We start from the raw sequence: 22,278 nt of genomic DNA, 5'->3' as shown, positions 1-22,278 counted from the left end.
ACTTGTATGCCTTTCCCCATTCAAGATCCTGGGGAAGTCATCAGGAAGTTTGTGGCCTCAGAAGGGTCGAGGATGACATTAATCGCCCCCTTTGGCCTTCAGCGGAGTGGTTCACAGAGGCCATGACATTCCTAGTGGACTTCCCAAGGACGCTTCCCATGAGAATAGATCTTCTCAGACAACCCCACTACGAGAGGTACCACAAAAACCTTCCCGCTCTGAGTCTGACTGCATTCAGACTATCGAAAAGTTGGTCAGAGCGAGGGGTTTTTCAAAGCCTGTGGCTAAGGCGATCGCCAACGCCAGGAGAGCCTCCTCTAATGCAGTGTACCAATCGAAGTGGGTCATATTCAGGAAGTGGTGCAAGCTTAAGGGAATTTCCTCTACCACAACCTCTGTGTCCCAGATAGCCGACTTTCTGTTTTATTTGAGGAAGGACTTAAAGCTGGCAGTACCTACCATCAAAGGTTACAGAAGCATGCTGTCAGTGGTTTTTAGGCATAGAGGCCTTGACCTAACGGACAACAAAGACCTTCACGATCTTCTAAGGTCTTTTGAAACTTCTAAGGTAGCTCACCCAAAGTTGCCTTCGTGGAATTTAGATGTTGTCCTAAAATTCCTAATGTCTAAAACAATTCGAGCCTCTACATTCTGCATCCTTCAAGGACGTATCCAGAAAAACTATTTTCCTAACTGCTCTGGCGACGGCGAAGAGAGTTAGTAAACTTCAGGCTATCAGCAAGATTATAGGCTTTAGAGGCCATGATGCGATATGTTCCTTGAGCCCTATGTTTCTTGCTAAAAATGAAAACCCGTCTTCCCCTTGGCCCAGGGCCTTCGAGATTAAGGGTTTGATGGAGATCATTGGACAAGAACCAGAGAGAACCCTGTGCCCTGTCAGGGCTCTGAAATTTTATTTACAGAGGACTCAGGATTGTCGAGGTCCTTCTAACAATCTGTGGTGCTCGGTTAAGAGGCCGGATTTACCTCTCTCTAAGAATGCTCTGGCGTTCTTTTTAAGGAACACCATTATAGATGCCCATTCCAATGTTCAAGACAAGGATTTGAGCCTTTTGAAAGTCAAGGCTCACGAGGTGAGAGGCATTGCTACCTCAGTGGCTTTCCAGAAAAACTTGTCTCTCAATGATATTCTGGGTGCCACTTTTTGGTGAAGCAATTCTGTGTTTGCTTCACATTACCTGACTGAAGTAAAGACTTCCTACGAGAATTGCTGTGCGCTAGGGCCTTACGTTTCCGCAAATACGATCTTGGGGGAAGAAAGCGACACTCATCCTCTCCTATAGTTATTGGTTAGGTGTGTTTTTAATTTTTAGTTATGGTGTTTTTTATGGTTGTTGGGTCACCACTGGGGGTGGTCGTCCCAGTCCTTAGTCTATGTTATAACTTCATGACGTAGCTAGGCTTGGTCAGGTGGTTGTTTCGTTTGTCGTTTGCCCTCACAGTAAGGTCATATGGTCTAGTCACATTGTGGTCTCGCCCCCGTTGACAGATCATCTAGAATTCACCAGCTTTATAGGTCGCTACCTCGCTGGAGACTCTAGTAAAGCAGAAGCAGACTTGGGTGACAGTAATCACGAAGTCAGCAATGCTAACAGGTAAGGAACCAAGGCGTCAATTGCCTACATATGTTTGTTTCCTAAAATCCTATTCTGTCTCTTCCCACCTCCATTGGTGGGATTCAGCTATATATATATCTGACAGGTAAGTCTCATGAACAAAATGATATTTTTATAATAAAATAAAGTTTGTTCATACTTACCTGGCAGATATATATAATCATAGTACCCACCCTCCTCCCCTCAGGAGACAGTAGCTCTAGAAAATCTGAATAGAAAATGGGAATGGTTCCTGATACCCGCCTCCCAGCGGCGGGAATGGGTACTAACCACCTGGCCCCACTGCATATGCCATAAGTTTTTGAATTTCTGTCGGTCCTTCAGAGAATACAGCTATATATATATCTGCCAGGTAAGTAGGAACAAACTTTATTTTATTATAAAATATCATTTTTCACCTGTGGTAATGTGTGATAAATGAATCACGCATAAAAGTGATAATAATCATATACTGTATATATGTGTGTGTGTATATATATATATATATATATATATATATATATATATATATATATATATATATATATATATATATATATATATATATATATATATATATATATATATATATATATATATATATATATATATATATATATATATATATATATATATATATGTGTGTGTGTGTGTGTGTGTGTGTGTACAGGCAGTCCATGGTTTTATAATGGGGTTCCATTCCTACACTGCTTCATAAGCCAAAAATCGTTGTAAACTGAAAAATTGTCGAAAATCGTAAAAAATCCTAAGAAAACCTTACTTTTAATGCTTTGGGTGAATTGAAAATTATGTAAACTGCTTTTGTATTGAAAATGATGTAAACTGCTTTTTTATTGAGTTTTTCATAAAAAAAACCTCCAAATTTTGATTATTCTGCCATTTTGTAGCCATATTTCTTCCGTCAGATCAGCATTGTAAGCATCGTAGCCCAGAACATGCGTCGTAAACTGGGAATAATTTCTGATGAATATATTTGAAAAGCATCGTAACCTCGGAACATCGTAAGTTGGACTCCTCTTAACCCCAGGGACTGCCTGTGTGTGTGTATATACAGTATATGTATATATATATATATATATATATATATATATATATATATATATATATATATATATATATATATATATATATATATATATATATATATATATATATATACAGTATATATATATATATATATATATATATATATATATATATATATATATATATATGTATGTATGTGTGTGTGTGTGTGTGTGTGTGTGTGTGTATGCGTACATACAGGCAGTCCCTGGTTTATGATGGGGTTCCGTTCTTACGCCGCGTTATAAGCGAAAATCATTGTAAACCGAAAAATCGTCAAAAATCCTAATAAAACCTTACTTTTAATGCTCTGGTGTATTGAAAACTATATAAACTGCATTTTTATTGAGTTTTTCATGAAAAATAAATCCAAATATTTATTATTCTGCCATTATGGAGCCATATTTCTTCCGTCGGATTGGCGTACAACTCGTCGTAAACCAGGAATCAATTTCTGATGAATATATCTGAAAAGTGTCGTAATCTCAGAACGTCGTAAGTCGGACCGATCATAACCAGGGACTGCATATATATATATATATATATATATATATATATATATATATATATATATTTTATTTTTCCCTGCTTTCTAGTGAGTTGATTGTAGATGAATTTTTCAGGTATCAGTTTTTCTATGATTTGCAGTGTGTTCATTTGTGTCTTTGGACATGTCCATGATAACTATCCATTTGTGGCTTAGTAGCATCTTATAGTCGGTTAGTATTACCATTAGCTGAAATTCTGAAGTTATGCCTTAGATTTTGTTCTTTGTGTGAAAATTACTTGTTTTCACCCTTGAATTTTTGCTTTGCCAAGGAAATCATGGCTTTGGTTTGCTTTGTATGTTTGTTTGTTAGCAAAAATACTCAAAAAGGTATTTTTTGTTACCTGCAAAAACACCTCCAGTGACTGGCAACAGCTGATTATGTTATGGAAAGGTAGTCATGTAACTTCTAGGGAGAAGGGATTTCTTTTGGGGGGGTGGCAGCTGGGCAGTCCTTCAAATGTTCCAGCTGGTAGGGGAGGCACTACTTTAATCAGTCGTGTTTCAGAAACCCTCATAATTAGCAATATCCTGGATATGCTCTCAAGCATCATGTGGCAAATTGATTTTTATACAGGTTTCATTGAATAACAGTTATGTATAGATGTTTTTATACCCCCCATCAGTATTGCACAATTGTAGGGATGGGAGGGCCAGTTTGCTTTGAAACTTTTATGCTGTTTTATGGTATCATCATGATGAAATATAAATTGACGTGCATTTCAAGTATTGGTATCTTTTTACTTACTCGGTATCATGAGACTTACGGGTCACAGGCAACAAGTAAAATTTTTTAACAAGTTCGTAAAATAACAACTGCAGGTTTTTTCAGAACCCATTAATTTATTAGTAGTCAAAGTTGCGCATTCCCTGTTGGGTTTGTTAACTGTGAATGTTCTTTTGATAATGATACTAGAAAAAATATTGAATATAAAATTATATCTAGTAACTTGCCCCATATTTTCTTTCACCATTCATATAAAAAAACCAAATATACATTTTTGGAAAGAGCAGAAAAATTCTGCTGAATCTAGTTGACACTTGTTTATTTTACATATTACTTTTTTGTTTACTATATCCACATAATTCACAAGTTGCCTCATTCTATCAGGAATGAAAACATTCCTTCTGCACATGTTCAGAACCTCACATGGTGCTGCACAGTGTGCCTCATTATGTTCAGCGAATTTGAAGCATTAACAGCTTCACTGCTTCTCTCTCCCAGTTCACTTCTTTACCAGTCCCATTATTCATGTTTTTTGTTTAGCTTTTTCTTTTGTGATTTTTTGTCTAATATTTTATATTTTTTTATAAAATATAAAGTGAAAATGTTGCTTCTAGGTAGTGTATTATAAGATTTATGTAGATAAAAAAATTAACACAATGCTGCAACTTCACTAGTTTTGTTTTTCATACAAAACAATTTTCCCACTATACCTGTGACTAGATTTTAATATATTGTTCAAGAAGCTCCCTTTACAGTGTATTTTAAAATGCTATTCATGTTGGCGTTTCCCTGTAGGGAACTGAAACCTTATAGTATCATTTTAATACTAAATTTAATCATTATTTCTGCAGAGAAAGTCTGACTTGAGGTTATGTTACTTCCTAACCTGCAGTGTTTTGTTCGTGTCCCACAAGTAAGCTTTCCTGGCTAGAATGCTCACTTTTCAACTGAATGAAACTTAGGATGAAAATTTTTCACTAAACTACATTGAAATACATCTGAGGGACTTGAGCTAACGATATGACATAAAGACCAATGCATAATGATTGTTTTATAAAATATTGAAGCTAGTTGCTCATTACGTAGTTAATATATCAACTCTTAGGATTACACAGTTGAATGAGGCAAGACAACTGATATGTTTTGTCATCTTAGATAATATTTATTGACGTCAGTAATAGCTTAGTCAATGCATTAACCCTTTAATGCCGACTGGACGTATTTTACGTCGACAAAAGTTGTCTGTCGGGTGCCAAGTGGAAAAATACTTATAGACCTCGTTTGCGAAAAATTTTAAATCACGCACCTTGAGGGATGCTGGGAGTTCACGGATCAAGCTGTTGTTTTGTTTACAAGCGTGACCCAGCTGCACATGCGCGAATTTCTTTCTTATCCCAAAAGAAAGCATCAGCTAACTCTGCTGAAAATCTCAGAAATTCTTTAGTCACATTGTTGTAATTTTTGCACCGTTTTCTATTAGCCTTTACATAAAGTTTTATATATGAAAATGTGTGCAGTTTCATGTTGAATACAACAAAAAATAACTCATGGTTGTAGCTTTTATCAATTTTGACATATTTTCATATAAATCTTGATAAGTGCCAAAATTTCAACCTTCGGTCAACTTTGACTCGACCGAAATGGTCGAAAAATGCAATTGTATGCTAAAACTCTTACATTCTAGTAATATTCAATCATTTACCTTCATTTTGCAATGAACGAGAAGTCTGTAACACAATATTTCGATTTATGGTGAATTTAAAAAAAAAAACCTTTTCCTTACGTCCTCACTAACTCTGCTGAAAATCTCAGAAATTCTTTAGTCACTTTGTCATAATTTTTGCACTGTTTTGTATTAGCCATTAGGTAAAGTTTTATATATGAAAATGTGTGCAATTTCATGTAGAATACAACAAAAAATAACTCATGGTTGTAGCTTTTATCAATTTTGACATATTTTCATATAAATCACGATAAGTGCCAAAATTTCAACCTTCGGTCAACTTTGACTCAACTGAAATGGTCGAAAAATGCAATTGTAAGCTAAAAATCTTACATTCTAGTAATATTCAATCATTTACCTTCATTTTGCAACAAACAGGAAGTCTCTAGCACAATATTTTGATTTATGATGAATTTAAAAAATAAACTTTTTCCTTATGCCCGCGCTAACTCTGCTGAAAATCTTGTAAGAGCCTGACACCGTCTTTCCAAACACGTGTGTGTTCGTCGTCCATCGGAGTGGACAAGACAACAAGAGCATCTCGTTTTCTTTCTCTAAAGGAACGCAATTTCAACCATACAATATTTCCGTCTGTTTCTCCCTAACCATTGTTGTCTTGATGTATGTACAATCACCACTACTTGGATTGCCATGCAAGCATTCTAATCATGTACTCATAATGTTCCAACGAATCTTCTGTATCAAACTGTGTGTATGTTTCTGTTTGTGAAGACGCCAAACGTCTCGCCACTCCGATGTACGACGAACACACGAACACACACGTGTTTGGAAGAGACAGCATCAGGCTCTTACAATCTCAGAAATTCTTTAGTCACTTTGTTGTAATTTTGCACAGTTTTATATTAGCCGTTACATAAAGGTTTATACATGAAAATGTGCGCAATTTCATGTAGAATGCAACAAAAAATAACTCATGGTTGTAGCTTTTATCAATTTTGACATATTTTCATATAAATCACGATGTGCCAAAATTTCAATCTTTGGTCAACTTTGACTTGACCAAAATGGTCGAAAAATGTAATTATAAGCTAAAACTCTTACATTCAAGTAATATTCAATCATTTACCTTCATTTTGCAACAAACGGGAAGTCTCTAGCACAATATTTCGATTTATGGTGAATTTCTGAAAAAAAACTTTTTCCTTACATCCACGCGCGCTAACTCTGCTGAAAATCTCAGAATTTCTTTAGTCACTTTGTCATAATTTTTGCACCATTTTATATTAGCCGTTACATAATGTTTTATATATGAAAATGTGCACAATTTCATTTAGAATACAACAAAAAATAACTCATGGTTGTAGCTTTTATGGGTTTTGAAATATTTTCATATAAATCACGATAAGTGCCGAAATTTCAACCTTTGGTCAACTTTGACTCGACCGAAATGGTCGAAAAATGCAATTGTAAGCTAAAAATCTTACATTCTAGTAATATTCAATAATTTACCTTCATTTTGCAACAAATGGGAAGTCTCTAGCACAATGTTTCGATTTATGGTGAATTTTTGAAAAAACTTTTTTACATCCGCTCGTTACGAATTCATGCATCATTTTGTGATAATATTTTCTCTGCTGCTTTGATCGTTTTACAATTTGTTATATACCAAAATCATCGCAATTTAGTGTAGAATACAAAAAAAAAAAAATAACCCATTAGCTTTAACCGTTTTGCTCACAGCGCGATTTGTATACAATTATATATGACATTTTTTTTGTGCTGTCATATATTCCAATATTTATATATGATAATGATATTTTTTCATTTTTGATGGTTGCATAGTAAACTTCAGGCAGTGAGAAAAAAAGGAGCCAAAAATGAACTCCTAATCTTAAAAACTAAGCGTGCTGTGATTTTTTAAAAAAAAACTTTCTTTTCGCTTCGGCGCTAACTCCCAAACCCCGCTGGCATATGGCAGACACTTTTGTAAATAGAGGCTCGGCGTTTAAGGGTTAATCAGTAGAATCGGTGACTGTTGCATAGCTACTACAGTTTTAAATGTAAAACCTGATACAGTATGCACAAACATTTGTACAAAGAAAAGACAACTGTTGTGTTACCTGTCAACATCTGTAAAGGACATGTCATGGAATCTCTGTAGCATTATTAAAAGGTATTGCAGGCTTCAGTACAAAGGAAATGACTGATAACAGCACTGAGATAATGGCACTGTTCCCAACGCTAGTTTTCAGAATGGATCTGATTTACTCACATTGTATGCTGTGTCTTTTATCTCCCTTTGCATACTTGAAAATTATGTAGCTTATTTTACAGTTAAACTGATGAATGTTTACAGATTTTGCTTTAAATGAAGCATCCTGTAATGACAAGGTCACTTCCCAACTCTCTGGTATGGGTTAGGAACTTCATATTTTATCCTTTTTGTATTTATTTTACAAAATTTTGCACTTTATTTCTTAATCTTATAAGTGTGCAGTTATGTACTATTTTTTTATTGATTAATATCCTTGTGTATTTCACTTGTTAGATAGATTTTTATACTATTTTATATAGATATATATGTGCAGTATATTTCAGAAGTGTTTTGGGAATGTTGAGGTCAGTCTTTACTTTATATTGACAGTTTTATCCAATGCTAGATCTTAACTTTAACCTTGTAATTGCAGTTTTTTATATGTACATTGTTTTTCACTTTCAGGGGTAGCAACGACAGGTTAGATGCTCAACGTTTTCCAGACCTGTATGGATCAGGAGAGCCCCCTGTGGCCAGTCCTTTATACAATTTACCATCATTACCTCGTCGTAGTTCCTCTAGCTCCTCTATTCCAGAATCAGATAGAAATGGGAATGACAAGTATGACCCAAACAAACCCCTGATTGTAGATGTTATACCTGCATCAGGATATTGTGGCTCTCACTTAGAAGAATCAGAAGTAAGTATAGTAAACCGCATATAGTTTTTTTTTTAATAGAATCTTACAATAATGGGTTCTTAGTCCGCCATGTCAATAAATAAAAAAAGTCAGATGTTGGAGGTTGTCTTCAGGTTTGACATTCAGTAGGATTTTGCTGGAAGCAGATGCCACCAGTAGTGAAACGAATGAAAATTTAAAATGGTAAGGGATATAGTGCCAGCTATTAAAGGATACAGAAGCCCACAAAGGATGCAAGCATACTTATGCAACACTTTTAGGAGTATACAGCCTATGGAGTCCTGTACTTTTCATCTATCTTTTGTGTCTCATCCCTTTTAGCTTTCCAATTCCTTGAACTTACATGCTAAAATTTTTAGCCCTTATTTAAGAATAAAGATTATGTGCCTGGGCCTTCAAATGTCTAGAAATTTGACACACTGGTCTTGTGAAATTACTTTATAGTAATAGAGTACACAGCATTCATAAGGATTCACTAGATGGTTATATCCAGGATAGACAGGTTTTATAGCAAACGCATCCAACTTGCTCACACATGCCCAAATGACATAAAATTTTAGAGAAGTTTGCTACTATTCTTTGTTGTGCTTGTAGCATACTTTAGTCTGGTGTTCATGAAAGGCTAGAAGAGGTCTTGCTTTACTGTTATGAAGTTGGAATGTTAAAAGCATTTGCTTTTGCTACTTGTTTGAGGCAAAACACTGATGCAATTATTTCTATACAGCATGTGAATATGCCTGCACACACATGCACACACACACACAAACTCACACAGCTGAAAACCCTTATGGACAGAGTCAACTAACTATAAACCCAGGAGGGCTGCAAAGGGAAATCAACCTGCAGAGAGAGACAAGTTATATGAAAAGGGGATAAATATAAATATGAGGGAATAGGTAACAAAACTGATGCACCTGAAATTCAGATGTCAGCAGAATACAAGAATGAATTCAATCCTTGCATAGATATTTGGAGATCAGAAGATTCCACAACTACACTAGGCAAAGTATTCCACACTTTAGTTGTAACCAGGATAAAACTCCCAGCAAACTGAGTAGTATTAAACCTGATGATAGAAAACAACAGACTGTTTGCAGCAGCAGCTTGCTTAGAATAGTGAGCAAAAACATTTAAGTCAGGTAGAGAAGAGTGCAGAGGATGTTGTACCTTTTATGGAACAAGCATGATGAACTCACTTTACATTTATGCTGCAAATCAACATTAAGAGTTGGCAAAACAAACTTGACTGATGACATGACTCAGTCTGAAGTGGAACTGTGTATCATTCCAAGTCTTGTGCTTAGACTGATGACAGCCCTGCATGTATTCATAGAAGTGTTCAGCTTAGTTTCAGCTTGTGGCCATTTGTACTGGAAGTGCCGTTTGTGCTATCACAATGACAGGTTGATTCTGGCATCCTCAGAGGCCTTTGTAAATGGGGAAAAATCATAACTTCAGCAGAAAATATTTTAGCAAGCTGATCAGTATGGTGGTAGCAAGTCTATCTTGTACACTCTGGAGCCATTGAGCTCAAGGAGGTCAGATCTTTGTTCCTTTCCTTACAAGAATCACCAGCTCAGCTGTGGCAGATCATCCTTGGTTACATGTCCTAAGAGAAGCTCATGCTGTATTGGATTCTTCACTGACACTTGCTTTAGTGGTGTCTGAAGCAGCACTGTTCTCCCATTGCAAACCCTACTACACGACCTGTGTCACAGCCAGAAAATGCAGGAAATTAATCATTTGATGAACCGATGACAGAAACTTCTCTGTGGGAAATTCTCTGGACTCTCCTTCAAGAAATACTTCTTATTTTTGGACATGTCAAAGGAGGGTTGGGATGCTTACCTGTTAGGGCCCAGTTACTCCAGGTGTGTGGACTTACTATGACCATCATCTACACATCAATGTCTCAGAGATTTAAGCAGTGTTGTTGGCTTTGCAAGTATTATAAGATCACATGATGGGGACCAGGGATGAGAGATGGAGTGGTCCCTACATCTTCATGTATTGTGAGGGCTGTTTGGGTTTTGGGGAATGCAGTTAATAGACTTTTCACCACATGACTTGAAAGGCTACTCTCTACTCCCAGCCTAAGACCCCTGGGCTGCAGTGGAGAATGCCTTTCAATAGCCTTGCTATAATCTGGTGGTCTGTACTTCCCCCTGTCCTCTCTGATCCATTTAGTAATAAGCAGAATGTTACCACTCCAGTACTCAGTATGAACTTGGTACTTCTTGTTAGTAGTTTCTCATTGGACAAGTCGGTAGAGTTCTCGCCTAGCACTCTGCTAGGCCCGAGTTCGAGTCTCCGGCCGGCCAGTGAAGAATTAGGGAATTTATTTCTGGTGATAGAAATTCATTTCTTGCTATAATGTGGTTCAGATTCCACAATAAACTGTAGGTCCCATTGCTAGGTAACCAATTGGTTCTTAGCCACGTAAAATAAGTCTAATCCTTTGGGCCAGCCCCAGGAGAGGTGTTAATCAGTTCAGTGGTCTGGTTAAACTAAGGTATACTTAACTTTTAACTTCTTGTCAGTCACATGCCAATTGGTATCCAGATAGTTTGGCTCTGCATGTTGAGGCACTAATTGAGATTCACCCTTAGCCCATTCTTTGTCAGTCTTATTTGCTGGGTTCCACCTGCCAGTGGAGTCTCTCTTCATGATTGGAGATTATCCACATACAGGCAGTCCCCAGGTAACGACGAGGGTTCTGTTCCCGGCCGATCACTGATAACTGAAAATTGTTAACCAGACAAATTGCTTACTGTCGGCAAAAATCTGGTTAATGATGTCGTTAGCCAAGCATCGTAAAACCAAAACGCTGTTAACCGATGTTGCCGATAAGCGGGAACTGCCTGTATTGTGTGAGAAAGTGCTTTTTCTCACAGTTCTGAACTGGAAATGTCAAGTGTAGCCAGGAGATCTGAAGATATATTGGGGAAGTGGGCAGTCATGGTAGGGGTCTCACTCTGTTGAGAGCCATTTTTCATTGGATTGCAGTCTTACTAGTCTACATCTACCAGTAAACCCCTCCCTGTCTCTGCTCTGAAAGGCTGTTGCGCTTCCCTAAACTAGATGTTCCGATTGAAGGGTACAGACATCCTTATTGTCATGAGCTTTTAGCTGTCTTACCCACTTTGCAAAGTTGAGAGGCTTGTGTCTTGTCCTCTTGAGGAACTGAAGCATCCTTTGAGACCATGAGTTAAATCTAGTTTAGAGACCTCACCCTCAAGACTTTCCTCCTGAGTAACTCAAGCATCCTTTGAGACCATAAGTTAAATCTAGTTTAGAGACCTCAACTTCAAGACTTTTCTTGCTAGCCTTAGCATTGGCAAAGAGGGATGAGAAGACTGTTTTCTTCCTAGCCTTAGTATCAGTGAAGAGGGTAGATAAGGTGCATGATCTCTTTGAACGAAGTTTGACTTTCAGATGGATGTGGTACACTTGTTCTCGCTTGTTTTTAAGTTTTTGGTAAAAGATCAGAACCTACTAGTCCTAGTCACATGTTTGAGAGTTTCAGTATCCCATCTATCTTAGACTTTTAATGCAACAACTGAGAAAAGACGCTATTATGCTTGGTGCAAGTTTTGCATTATTACCTGAACAGGACTCAACTTATTTAGCTGCGTGTATTGAAACCTGTTTATTAGCACTGACAGCACAAAGTTTCTAAGAACACTTTTTCATTCTGGCTTTGTGGGCTGCTTAAAGGTGCGTATCAGTAACTTGTTGACATTGCCCCATGTAAGAACCCATATTTTCTTGGTTATTACATCACCTTTTGTTCAGGAGGAAAATTTCGGTGGAATAGGTACTGATAGCTAGGGTTTGGTATATACATACCACCACCTTCTCATTTTACTGGAGGTATATTGCCCACTGTTTTTTTTTACGCTTCTCTAGACCTGTGTTGGCTTCTCAGTATATTGTGTACGTACCCTTTTCCCATTGGACAACAAAGGTATCTCGCTTAAGGTTCACTGGTAGGCGTAAGTCAGTGTAGGGGATGTGTTGGTTTGCTGGTCTTTCTTTTTCCTCCTTCCAGACCACAGACAGCCCTTATGGTGTATGTGCTGGTTCTTGTCAAATGCAGGTAAGGGAAACTATAGAGCTTTCATCCAAAAGTTACAGGATGTGAATCTTTGCCCTCAGTGTAACAAGGTGGGTGAGTGCTATTAGTATAGCGTTATCATCATGTGGGTGTAGTTATGGTAATATTTGATACCTACCAACCTCTTCCCTCATATATAAAAACAGGAGAGGAAGGGTTCCCCTAAAATTTCTTAGATTGAAATTCCTACTCATACACCAAACTCACAGTTCCCTGTTAGGCTTTTTTTTTTTTATTAAACATGCCAGGCTATATTGGAGGTTAGAGTAATTCTCCTTAGTATGGTTATGCACTAACTAAAAAGTGGGATATTTTGGGTCGATAACAGGACAACCTCCAAAGGTCTTATAACACAATACCACACACCCAAGGAGAGAATCCCCTACATAAAATAGATAGGTATGTATTGTTGCCAGAACAGGTTATGAAAAGTAAATTTTGTTTTTCCTGAAAGTAAATTTTGTATTGCAGTACACTCCCTGAACACCTGAATTAGCCGTTAATCCCACTAGCCCGAACAACTCTCAATTACCCATCCCACTATAGTGGGAATTTTAACAGCCAGCGTTACCAACGCTGCAGGTAAAATCTTGTCACTTGAGCTACCATAACAAACGGTTGGCAACACTGTCTATTAGTTGCTTCTAATAGACAGCACTCTTCTCTTCTCTCTCCGAGTAGGGCAATTTATGCAGTTCGAGATAATCCTTCGGCAGGTGTCAGGTTGCCCCTCAACGAATCGGTTGAGACAATCCTGTTTAAGTCTCCGATGTCGTCTCGGTTCGTAGGGACTTCTCTTAGGGAAGCAAGTGCTTGGAGTATGTGTTGCGCAGTCAGACTGAGGCTCTTGCTCATTCTTTCTGGATGCGGTCAAGTTATTGTAATGCAGGTTTTAAAGAGTGACGGCTATGTCCCTTCGGATCCATGGCTGTTGGCAGCCTAATAAATTTATCTCGAGGGGTCTGGCTCACCAGGTGAAAGCTTTGGCTTCGTCTATGACATTTGGGGCAGGAAAGTCGAAATTTCTATCTTGGTCATCTTCCCCCTCAGTATCCGGACGTTCATAAGAGGGATTGCTTAGAACACCATTAGCCTTAGCTAATTCTTGTTCAAGGATGATGACGAAGCCAGTATGACGAACATGGTTTCTTCTAACTCATGTCTCCCGTGTCAGCAATTATGCATCATCGAGGATACAGAGTGTTGAGGTATCTAGACGATTGTTTGATCCTGGCCTCCTCTCTAGAGGAGCCAGTAAGAGCGAGGGAATTCTATGGAATTCTTAACATATTCAGGTAAGAGGACTCTCTCTCTCTCTCTCTCTCTCTCTCTCTCTCTCTCTCTCTCTCTCTCTCTCTCTCTCTCTCTCTCTCTCTCTCTCTCTCTCTCTCTCTCTCTCTCTAGGTATGTCTCAGGAATCACTGGAACTTCCACAACGAGAAAGCAGTTATATAGTCGGGAGCGATTCTTGCCTGTTGGATCGTTTATGGTAGTCAGAAGTGCATCTGACAGGGGAAAGGTCTATCGACTCCCCTCTTCCTGACGTTCATCTGTACACAGATGCCTCAGATCAAGGTTGGGAAACAAGCTTGGAGGAACCCAGGCCTCGGAAACGAGAGGAGTCAATAAATCTTCGGGAAAATCAGTGCTGTAAAGGAAGCCCTCAGTTGTTCTCAGTCTTAGTGCGCAACAGAGTAGTGGCTATGTTTAGCGACAGCATAATTGCCGTGTCGTATCTGAAGAACTCGAGGGGGAACAGGCTCAACAGAACTATAGCACGTAGTCCTGAGAGGGTGTGAAGAATGAAAAGTGTCTCTTCTTCCCCAATTTATATCGCGAGTCTCAAAGTACGGGCAGATTCGCTAAGTCGCTCCCGTTCAGGTATTGGCGGGGAGAGTGGACTTTGACTCCGGAAGTAATATGTCAGGTTCTCCGGAAGTGGCCAGCAACTGTCAACTTATTTGCGACATGATTAAACCATCGTCTTCTGGATTATTTCTCTCTAATGGTGTCCCCATGTCGATAGTCACCAAGGTGACATTACAAGTTGGAATCACAGGCAAGTGTATGCCTTTCCTCCATTTGGTCTCATTCATAAGGTAATAGGGAAATTGCGGGAGAGTGACAAGATGACCTTGACTCTAATAGCTCCCTGCTCGCCATAACACGCTTGGTTTCCGGAACTCCTAGAGCTCCCTATGGAAGTTCCAATGTCCCTACCAATGCGAAATTTCTTCTCAGACGACCACATTCTTACTATTATTATCCAAACCCTCGCGTGCTGGACCTAGTTGCAGGGCAACTGTAGAGAGTGCAGCTAAACAGTCCAGACTCCCTAAAGCTGTGTCTAAATAGTTTTCTTTTAGATTGAGTAAGTCAACCCGTAAGCCTTACCAGATTCAGCTAGAAATGGTATAGAAGTTACTGTTGTAAGGAAGGTCATTCTATCTCTAGACCTTCCATAGCCAAAATAGCGGATTTTCTTTTATTCCTACGGAAAGTCAAGAGTCTTTCGTATTCGGCTGTTGCTGACTACCGCTCAACGCTTAGCGGTATATTTAGTTTCCACATTCCTGAAGTTTCAAGTAGTAAGACAATCGATGATTAAGTTCATTTAAGATTGAACGTCCTGTTTTGCCGACTCGGGCCCCCTTCGTGGGACCTATTGGAAGTATTTCAATATTTATCTTGCTTTCCCCTGCCTTTGCACCTATTGAAGCTATAACGTTAAGACACTAAGAAGTTGCCTTTTCTTACGGCTTTAGCTTCAGCTAAAGGGTTGGGCGAGCTTCAGGCAGTTCCTAGGTTGGGTTCCTATGCGAGAATGATACATATTTGTCTGTCTTCCGGGATTTGCGGTGAAGACAGAGTCGCAGGTTAAAACTCTGCCTCGTTCGTTTAAAGTTCTTTATTTGCAAGTGTTCATTACTGGTGATCCAGCGGAAATATCATTATGTCCAGTGCGAGCATTAAAGTCTATTTATCAAAGGTTGTAAAACTCCTTCCACTTCTGCACACACTTGTCTCTCTGCGAATCTTTCCTGTCCGCTGTCAGAGAATGTGACTAGTTACTTTTGAAGGAACGAGATTTCCCAGGCTTCTCAGGGTTGTTCTTCGTTGTCTTCAGCTCTGTATTTTCCCAACCGCACAGTATTCGGAGTATGTCCAATTCATCTTCCTTTCCCAGGAATTATTTACTGCCGTCTATTCTGGAAGCAGCAACTTGGAAGTCCGTCTCAGTGTTTACTCATTTTACTTAGAGATGTTTGATTTGCCTCACAGCGTTTAGCAGCGAAGTCTATTATGTTGGGTGCGTTCATTTAGCTGAGATGGTATTGATGCGGAGGTTCAGAGGGTTATTCTCTTAGTCCACGTGTAGCGGCGAAGTCTATTATCTAGGGTGCGTTCATTTAGTTGAGGTGGTATTCACTTAGTGCGGAGGTTCGGAGGGTTATTCTCTTAGTCCATGTTAGCGGCGAAGTCTATTATCTAGGGGCGTTTATTTAGCTGATGCGGTATTCGCTTAGTGAGGAGATTCTTAGGTTTACCAGATAGAGGAATTCCTTTTAGTCTTTAGAATTCTTAGGCAACAGTGATAATATAATCACATGAACTTAGGTTTAGTACGTTTTAAGTATCTTAGTCTCTGATAGTTTCCTACGAGAGACCAAGGGGGTACTCTACTAGGCTAGGCTATTTCGTCGGCACCGAGATACTTCTTCACTCGTCGATCATCGGACCTTATCTGGAGGATCAGTGGCTCGGCACACTGCTTTATCTCCCTCCATACATGAGAGGCTATGAATAGCCACATGGGAGGTCACCGTACTCCTCCATACATGAGAGGTTCTGAAGAACCACATGGGAGGTTGACGGACCAAGACAGTACGGACCTGATGGGTGATCAAAGTACTCCCCAACATGTCTCATCACCATAAGCAACAATTGATAAGATGAGTGTTTAACTAGATAGGTATCCTAGCCGAGAGTACTGACCTGACTGTCGATCAAAGTACTCTCCAACACGTCTCTTCACTGAAACCATTGATTGATATGGTGAGTGTTTGGCTAAATGGATATCTTATGCAGAGTAGATTGGTGAGCTACCATCTCTGCAGTTGTCAAAGGGGCATGCAATAGAATTGATCCCTCCTCCTCTAAATGTTGTTAATTGGGCTAATTCAGGTGTTCAGGGAGTGTATTGCAGTATGAAGTTTTCATAACAAAACTAATATTGTAATACTTACCTGAACACCTGAATGATTCCCACCCTCCTTTCCCCACATCAATTTTGACCTTGAATAAAACAATTGACGAAAATGGGGCGTGTCGGCGCACACCTGTGTCAGCGTTGCCAACCGTTTGTTATGGTAGCTCAAGTGACAAGATTTTACCTGCAGCGTTGGTAACGCTGGCTGTCAAAATTCCCACTATAGTGGGATGGGTAATTGAGAGTTGTTCGGGCTAGTGGGATTAAGGGCTAATTCAGGTGTTCAGGTAAGCATTACAACATTAGTTTTATTATGAAAACTTCATTTTCATAAACATAAACCACCTCCAACCTGACAAACTCAATTACCTAACTAGCTGGTGTTATTAATACTCTATATACAGTATGAAAGACATCAGGTATGTTTATCTAAGCAAAATGAAATTTACAATAACGTTTGCTGTCATTTCTGACATGAATGTGTTGATAGCTAACAGATGAATAGTGTCAAGTTATGGTTTTTGTTTATTCACTGTTAGTTTTGTCTTTCAGCTATATAAAAACAAAAGCATGCCACGTGGCTTGGTCTTCTTAGCAAATTATAGGAACTTCTCGAATGATGAAAATCCAGAACGAACAGGATCTCAAAAAGATGTCACCCATCTGTGTTCTTTGTTCAATCAAATGGGCTACAAGATTCCTAATGTTCATGTGAACCTCTCAAAATATGTAAGTATTCTACTTCTTTTGTATGCTTCCATATTGCAGTTTTAAAAGTTTTTGTATACAAATCCTTATTATCTGAAATTAAAATTAGTGTCTTCATTATTTCTTTTTCATGATCATTACTCATTTTTTAAAATTTTTAATGCTTTCATTCACTTTTTAACAATGAATGAGAGTTTTGAATTTCTTAAAGACAAGAAAATCCATTTAATTTCATTCCTTTTAATGCGAAGATTGTATGTCTTTTAACCACATCGCAGTGTGCGCTCTCTCTCTGAAATGGATCTATTTCAGTTATATTTGGTATTTTCTTATTGTTCTTACTCTTCTCTTCAACCAGGTACTTTATATTGCTTTTTCCTCTGTTTTATATGATGGTTCATCTATTTTAATCTGTCATCCTTTGCTAGTGTGAGTTTGGATACTCAACAGTATAACCTTGGTTAGACATTCTTTATTAATATGTGTTTAGGTTTTTCACTAATGCTTCTCCTAAAAGTCTCTTAGACTTTGTTCATTCATGGAGTAATTTTGTTAACTTTGTTTATGGTTAGATACTTTTTTATCAAATAAGGTCAAGATATTTACAGTGTTGTTTATTTTTCATCGGCCTGTTATGGCTGTCTTATAGTATATCTCAGGGATGAACTGGAGTATGTGCTGTTTCTTGCATTGATTTTCCTGAAATGCATTTTTGGGATAAATGTAGAACTGGAACAAAATTTGTTTGTGGTAGGTAGGAGCAGTTCATGATGGATAGTCAAGCAAACATTGCAACTTGGCTGTGGTTAACTTTTGACTACACCTGTGCAAGCTCCCAAAACCACATGAAAACAGATGGTGTGAAAGCAAGTTCTACCATAGGGCATATGTTTGGCTGAATTACGATAACCATACCAATCAAAGTTTGTCTATTCAACTTGTCTTATATTCAGCTGGTTAAGACTTCAGACCTTGTTCATTTTGTACTCTGTTGCTCATTTGGTATTATGATGTGCCTTGTGTGTGGTATGATTCATTTTAAATAAGTAACTTACTAAATAATTACATAGCTATAGTTTCTACTTTACGTGGTAGCTGAAAATTCAAAATTCTTGGTAGTGCTCTTTTGTTTTGGGTGTAGGGATACTGCCCCGCCCACTTTTAGGGAAGAACAGGTACAACGTAGCTAAAGAGCTCAATTCGTTTCTGCCAGCTAATGACTTAACACTGGTTATTAGCAGCTCTTGATTCGTTTTCACCGGATGGTCGGAGATCATCTTTTGGTGAAGTACTCTTTGCTTTTGGTTGCCAGCTATTTAGTTTAACCGAAATTCCGATATATTTTTTGACTGTGACACTCCCGATTGGACTTTAGACTAATTATATCTGACACTAGTTTGTCTAACATTTGGTTTGCAGCAAAGGCTGCAAAACTAGACTCACTTCAGCAAAATATCACTCTCATACCATATGTAGTTCTTGCAGGGAGCAAATTTGCTCTCCTGATCTTAATTGTGAAGAATGTAAGGACTGGGAGAAGGGGAAATGGAAGACTTTACAGACCCACTTAGATGAATTACAGCGTGACTGACTGAGGAAAGCTACAGCTAGGGGCTGAAGCTGGCTTCCGTTAGTGCAGTTCATTCTCCAGGAGTTGATATTGCTGCTCTGCCTATCCCTTCAACACCTGTGATGGCTTTTTCTCCCATTTCCAGCCCTCCAGCTTTTCCTGTCACTCCATTACCTAGCTCTCATTCTGCTGAACCCAATGCCATTGCCAGCTTAGAAGCATGGATAGATCAGAAATTTAATTTGCTTGTTGATACTGTTTCCCAGATTGGGAATTCTGTGAAGGTCCTGATGGACAAATTTAATAGTGTTGGTGTAGCGACGAGTGCAGCTGTTCATCCCACCGATGCTCCTAGACCAAGGCCCCTGCTAAATTCCCCTTGCTCACATGGGGGGAAGCAAACTGGCAGTCCAAGGGAGGTCGGTAGGGTTTGCCCACAAGCAGCCGTCACCTCAACCAAGCCTGTTGTCCACCAATCCCAGGCTGCGGAGGACCACCATTGGAAAGGCTTCCAGGTGGATGTACATGCCCCGTCATCTAATGACTCAGACTCTCTCAGAACCAATAAACGCAGTGGTCGTTTTACAAAAGTTTCTATGCCATTGAAAAGGCTGAGCACTTTGTTGGAAACTGATTTGCCCCCGTCTTGTAAGCGAGCTTCAGAGAGGGAACATAGCCCTTTCCCTTCATGCAGTTTATGGGAGTCGCCAGTGAAAGATTCTTGCACCCATTCAGTTTCTAACATGTTCCGACCCCAAAAGAGAGTATGCCAGTCCCGTTCATTGTCACAAAGTGTCCAAGCGCCCAGAGCTGATAGTGTTGTGTACGAGTACCCACTAGAAGTTCATTCAGTGTCCGAGCTCTCATCTCTTGAGTGCCCCGTGTCCGAGCGCCCATCTTATGAGCGAACTTCATCCGAATGCCCATCGCATGAGCATTCAGTGTCTGCCTTTCCAGTTCATGGGAGCTCAGTATCCGATCATTCCGAATTGGAAGATCCTGTGTATGATCGTTCAGCGTTTGGACGTCAAATCGCTGAGCACCCGGGGGCCGAGCACCCATCATTTGGGCGCCCAGTGTCCGCTAAGAGTGTAGCGGTTTTGATAGGTTCAGTGTCTGCTCTGACAGTGAGAGGGCGCCCAGTGTCCGAGCATCCAGTTTTCTGTAGGCGCTTCCTTTGAAGTTCATCCACCTTCCAGAAAGTACAAGGTCCTGCAAGGAGACAGTGGTAGTTCATGCGGACAATACCACGGCCTTAACGTACACCCGAAAGCAAGGAGGCACTCATTCCTCTTCTCACTGCTAGGCAACAAGAGACCTTCTCCTCTGGGCAGATCAAAATCAAGTGACTCTGATCACTCGATTTACTCAAGGAAAACTAAATGTTTTGGCAGACAAGCTGAGCCGTCAGAAGGAGGTCCTTCCCACTGAATGGACCTTGGATCCCTGGTCTGTCCGGATCTATGGAAGCAATGGGGCAGACTGACCTTAGACCTATTTGCCACCTCAAGGAATCATCACCTTCCTCTCTTTCCTCCAGCCCAGGACCCTCTAGCACAGGCAACAGACACCATGCTGCAAGATTGGCCTGATCTGGATCTTTACTCCTTTCCACCCTTCAACATGGCTATGACCCTCATAGCCCATTCTGGCCCCTGAGATAGTGGTTCCCGGACCTTCTGCGGTTGCTAGTAGACTTTCCAAGTCTCCTTCCCCAAAAGCTGTGTCTACTCAAACAACCCCACTTCAGGAGATACCACCAAGGGTTGTCTGCTCTTGCTCTGACAAACCTCAGACTGTCTGCAAGCATGTCAGAATGAAAGGGTTTTCAAGAGGAACTGCAGATGCTTTGCAAGATGCAGGTGTCAATGTTTTAGCTGCATGTACCAGGCTAAATGGACAGTTTTCTGGTGATGGTGTCTGAGACACAATGTCTCTTCTTCTGAGACGTCAATAACATAGAGTGCTGATTTGTCGTCCTCCACTATTAAAGGGTATCGAGCTATGCTTAGCTCAGTCTTTAACCATAACGGCCTGGATCTTTAGTCTAACTCAGATCTTAATGACCTCATAAATCCTTCAGTACATCCAGGCAGAGGAAAGACTATCTGGTCTCTTGGAACCTGGATGTAGTGTTGAAGTGGCTGACAGGTTCCTCCTTTGAACCCCTTCGTTCTGCTTCACTGAGGAACCTTACTCAAAATACTCTTTTCCTCGTGGCATTGGCTACTGCAAAACGCATTAGTGAGATTCAAGCCATTGATAAAAGGGTAGGATTTCCCCAAGGAGACAGTTTGCTCCTTTATCCTAGGTTTTTTTTAGCCAAGAACAAGGACCCGTCCAAGCTCAGCCTCGTTCTTTTACCATTACAAGCTTAAGGGACATCCTTGGCTCTGAGGAAGAAGAGAGAGTTCTTTGTCCTTTTAGAGCCCTGAGATATATTACCTGAGCAGGACTGAAAAGATCAGAGGGCCTTCCAGTAACCTCTGGAAAAATCCATCTCGTCCTCTAACTAAGAACACATTGTTGTTCTTCCTGAGGGACTTAATTTCGGAGGCTCGCTTTCAGATTCAGGAGGACATTTTTCCTACTTTTAAAGTGAAAGCTCATGACATCAGGGCAATCTCTACCTCCTTTGCTTTCAGGCACAATATGCCCCTTACTTCCATAATTCAGTCGACCTACTGGAAGAGCAAATCAATCTTTGCGTCTGATTATTTGAAAGAAGTTGAAACAGTGTTTAAAAATTGCAGTACCTTAGGGTCATTATCGGTGGCTGGCATGGTATTGGGGGAGGATTCATAGGAAGCACTTTTTTTTTTCGTATATCTTTACGCCTTGGTGTAAGGTTTCGAGGTCTTAGTGGTATGGGTTGTGGTTTTTTCAGTGTAGGCGACAGCATTGCCTTGGTACTGCGCCCAGGGCAAGGGCACTTGTGTATGCTTTGCTAGCCATTAGGCCTATCCTGCGCTGCAAGGCTCCCACTTAAGTAGAGGCGATGCACGACTCAACTACCTTGCCAGTGTAGATTAAGAGTACCAACCAGAGGAGGCATTATT

At 39.7% G+C, this 22,278-nt stretch overlaps 1 protein-coding gene across 3 annotated transcripts in view; it reads left to right on the top strand.

Annotated features, from left to right (window-relative positions):
• LOC136831280 (uncharacterized) overlaps positions 1 to 22,278 on the top strand; it is a 103,608-nt gene that overhangs the window by 29,405 nt on the left and 51,925 nt on the right. For all 3 annotated transcript variants that reach the window (XM_067091390.1, XM_067091391.1, XM_067091389.1), the window contains exons 4-5: positions 8,380 to 8,614; positions 17,494 to 17,670. In XM_067091390.1, coding sequence (XP_066947491.1) covers positions 8,380 to 8,614; positions 17,494 to 17,670 — 412 coding nt within the window. The remainder of the gene's footprint in view (positions 1 to 8,379; positions 8,615 to 17,493; positions 17,671 to 22,278) is intronic.

The sequence above is a fragment of the Macrobrachium rosenbergii genome, chromosome 48 (genome assembly GCF_040412425.1).
Source record: "Macrobrachium rosenbergii isolate ZJJX-2024 chromosome 48, ASM4041242v1, whole genome shotgun sequence".
Taxonomy (NCBI): domain Eukaryota; kingdom Metazoa; phylum Arthropoda; class Malacostraca; order Decapoda; family Palaemonidae; genus Macrobrachium; species Macrobrachium rosenbergii.
This window is presented reverse-complemented; position numbering and strand designations above follow the sequence as displayed.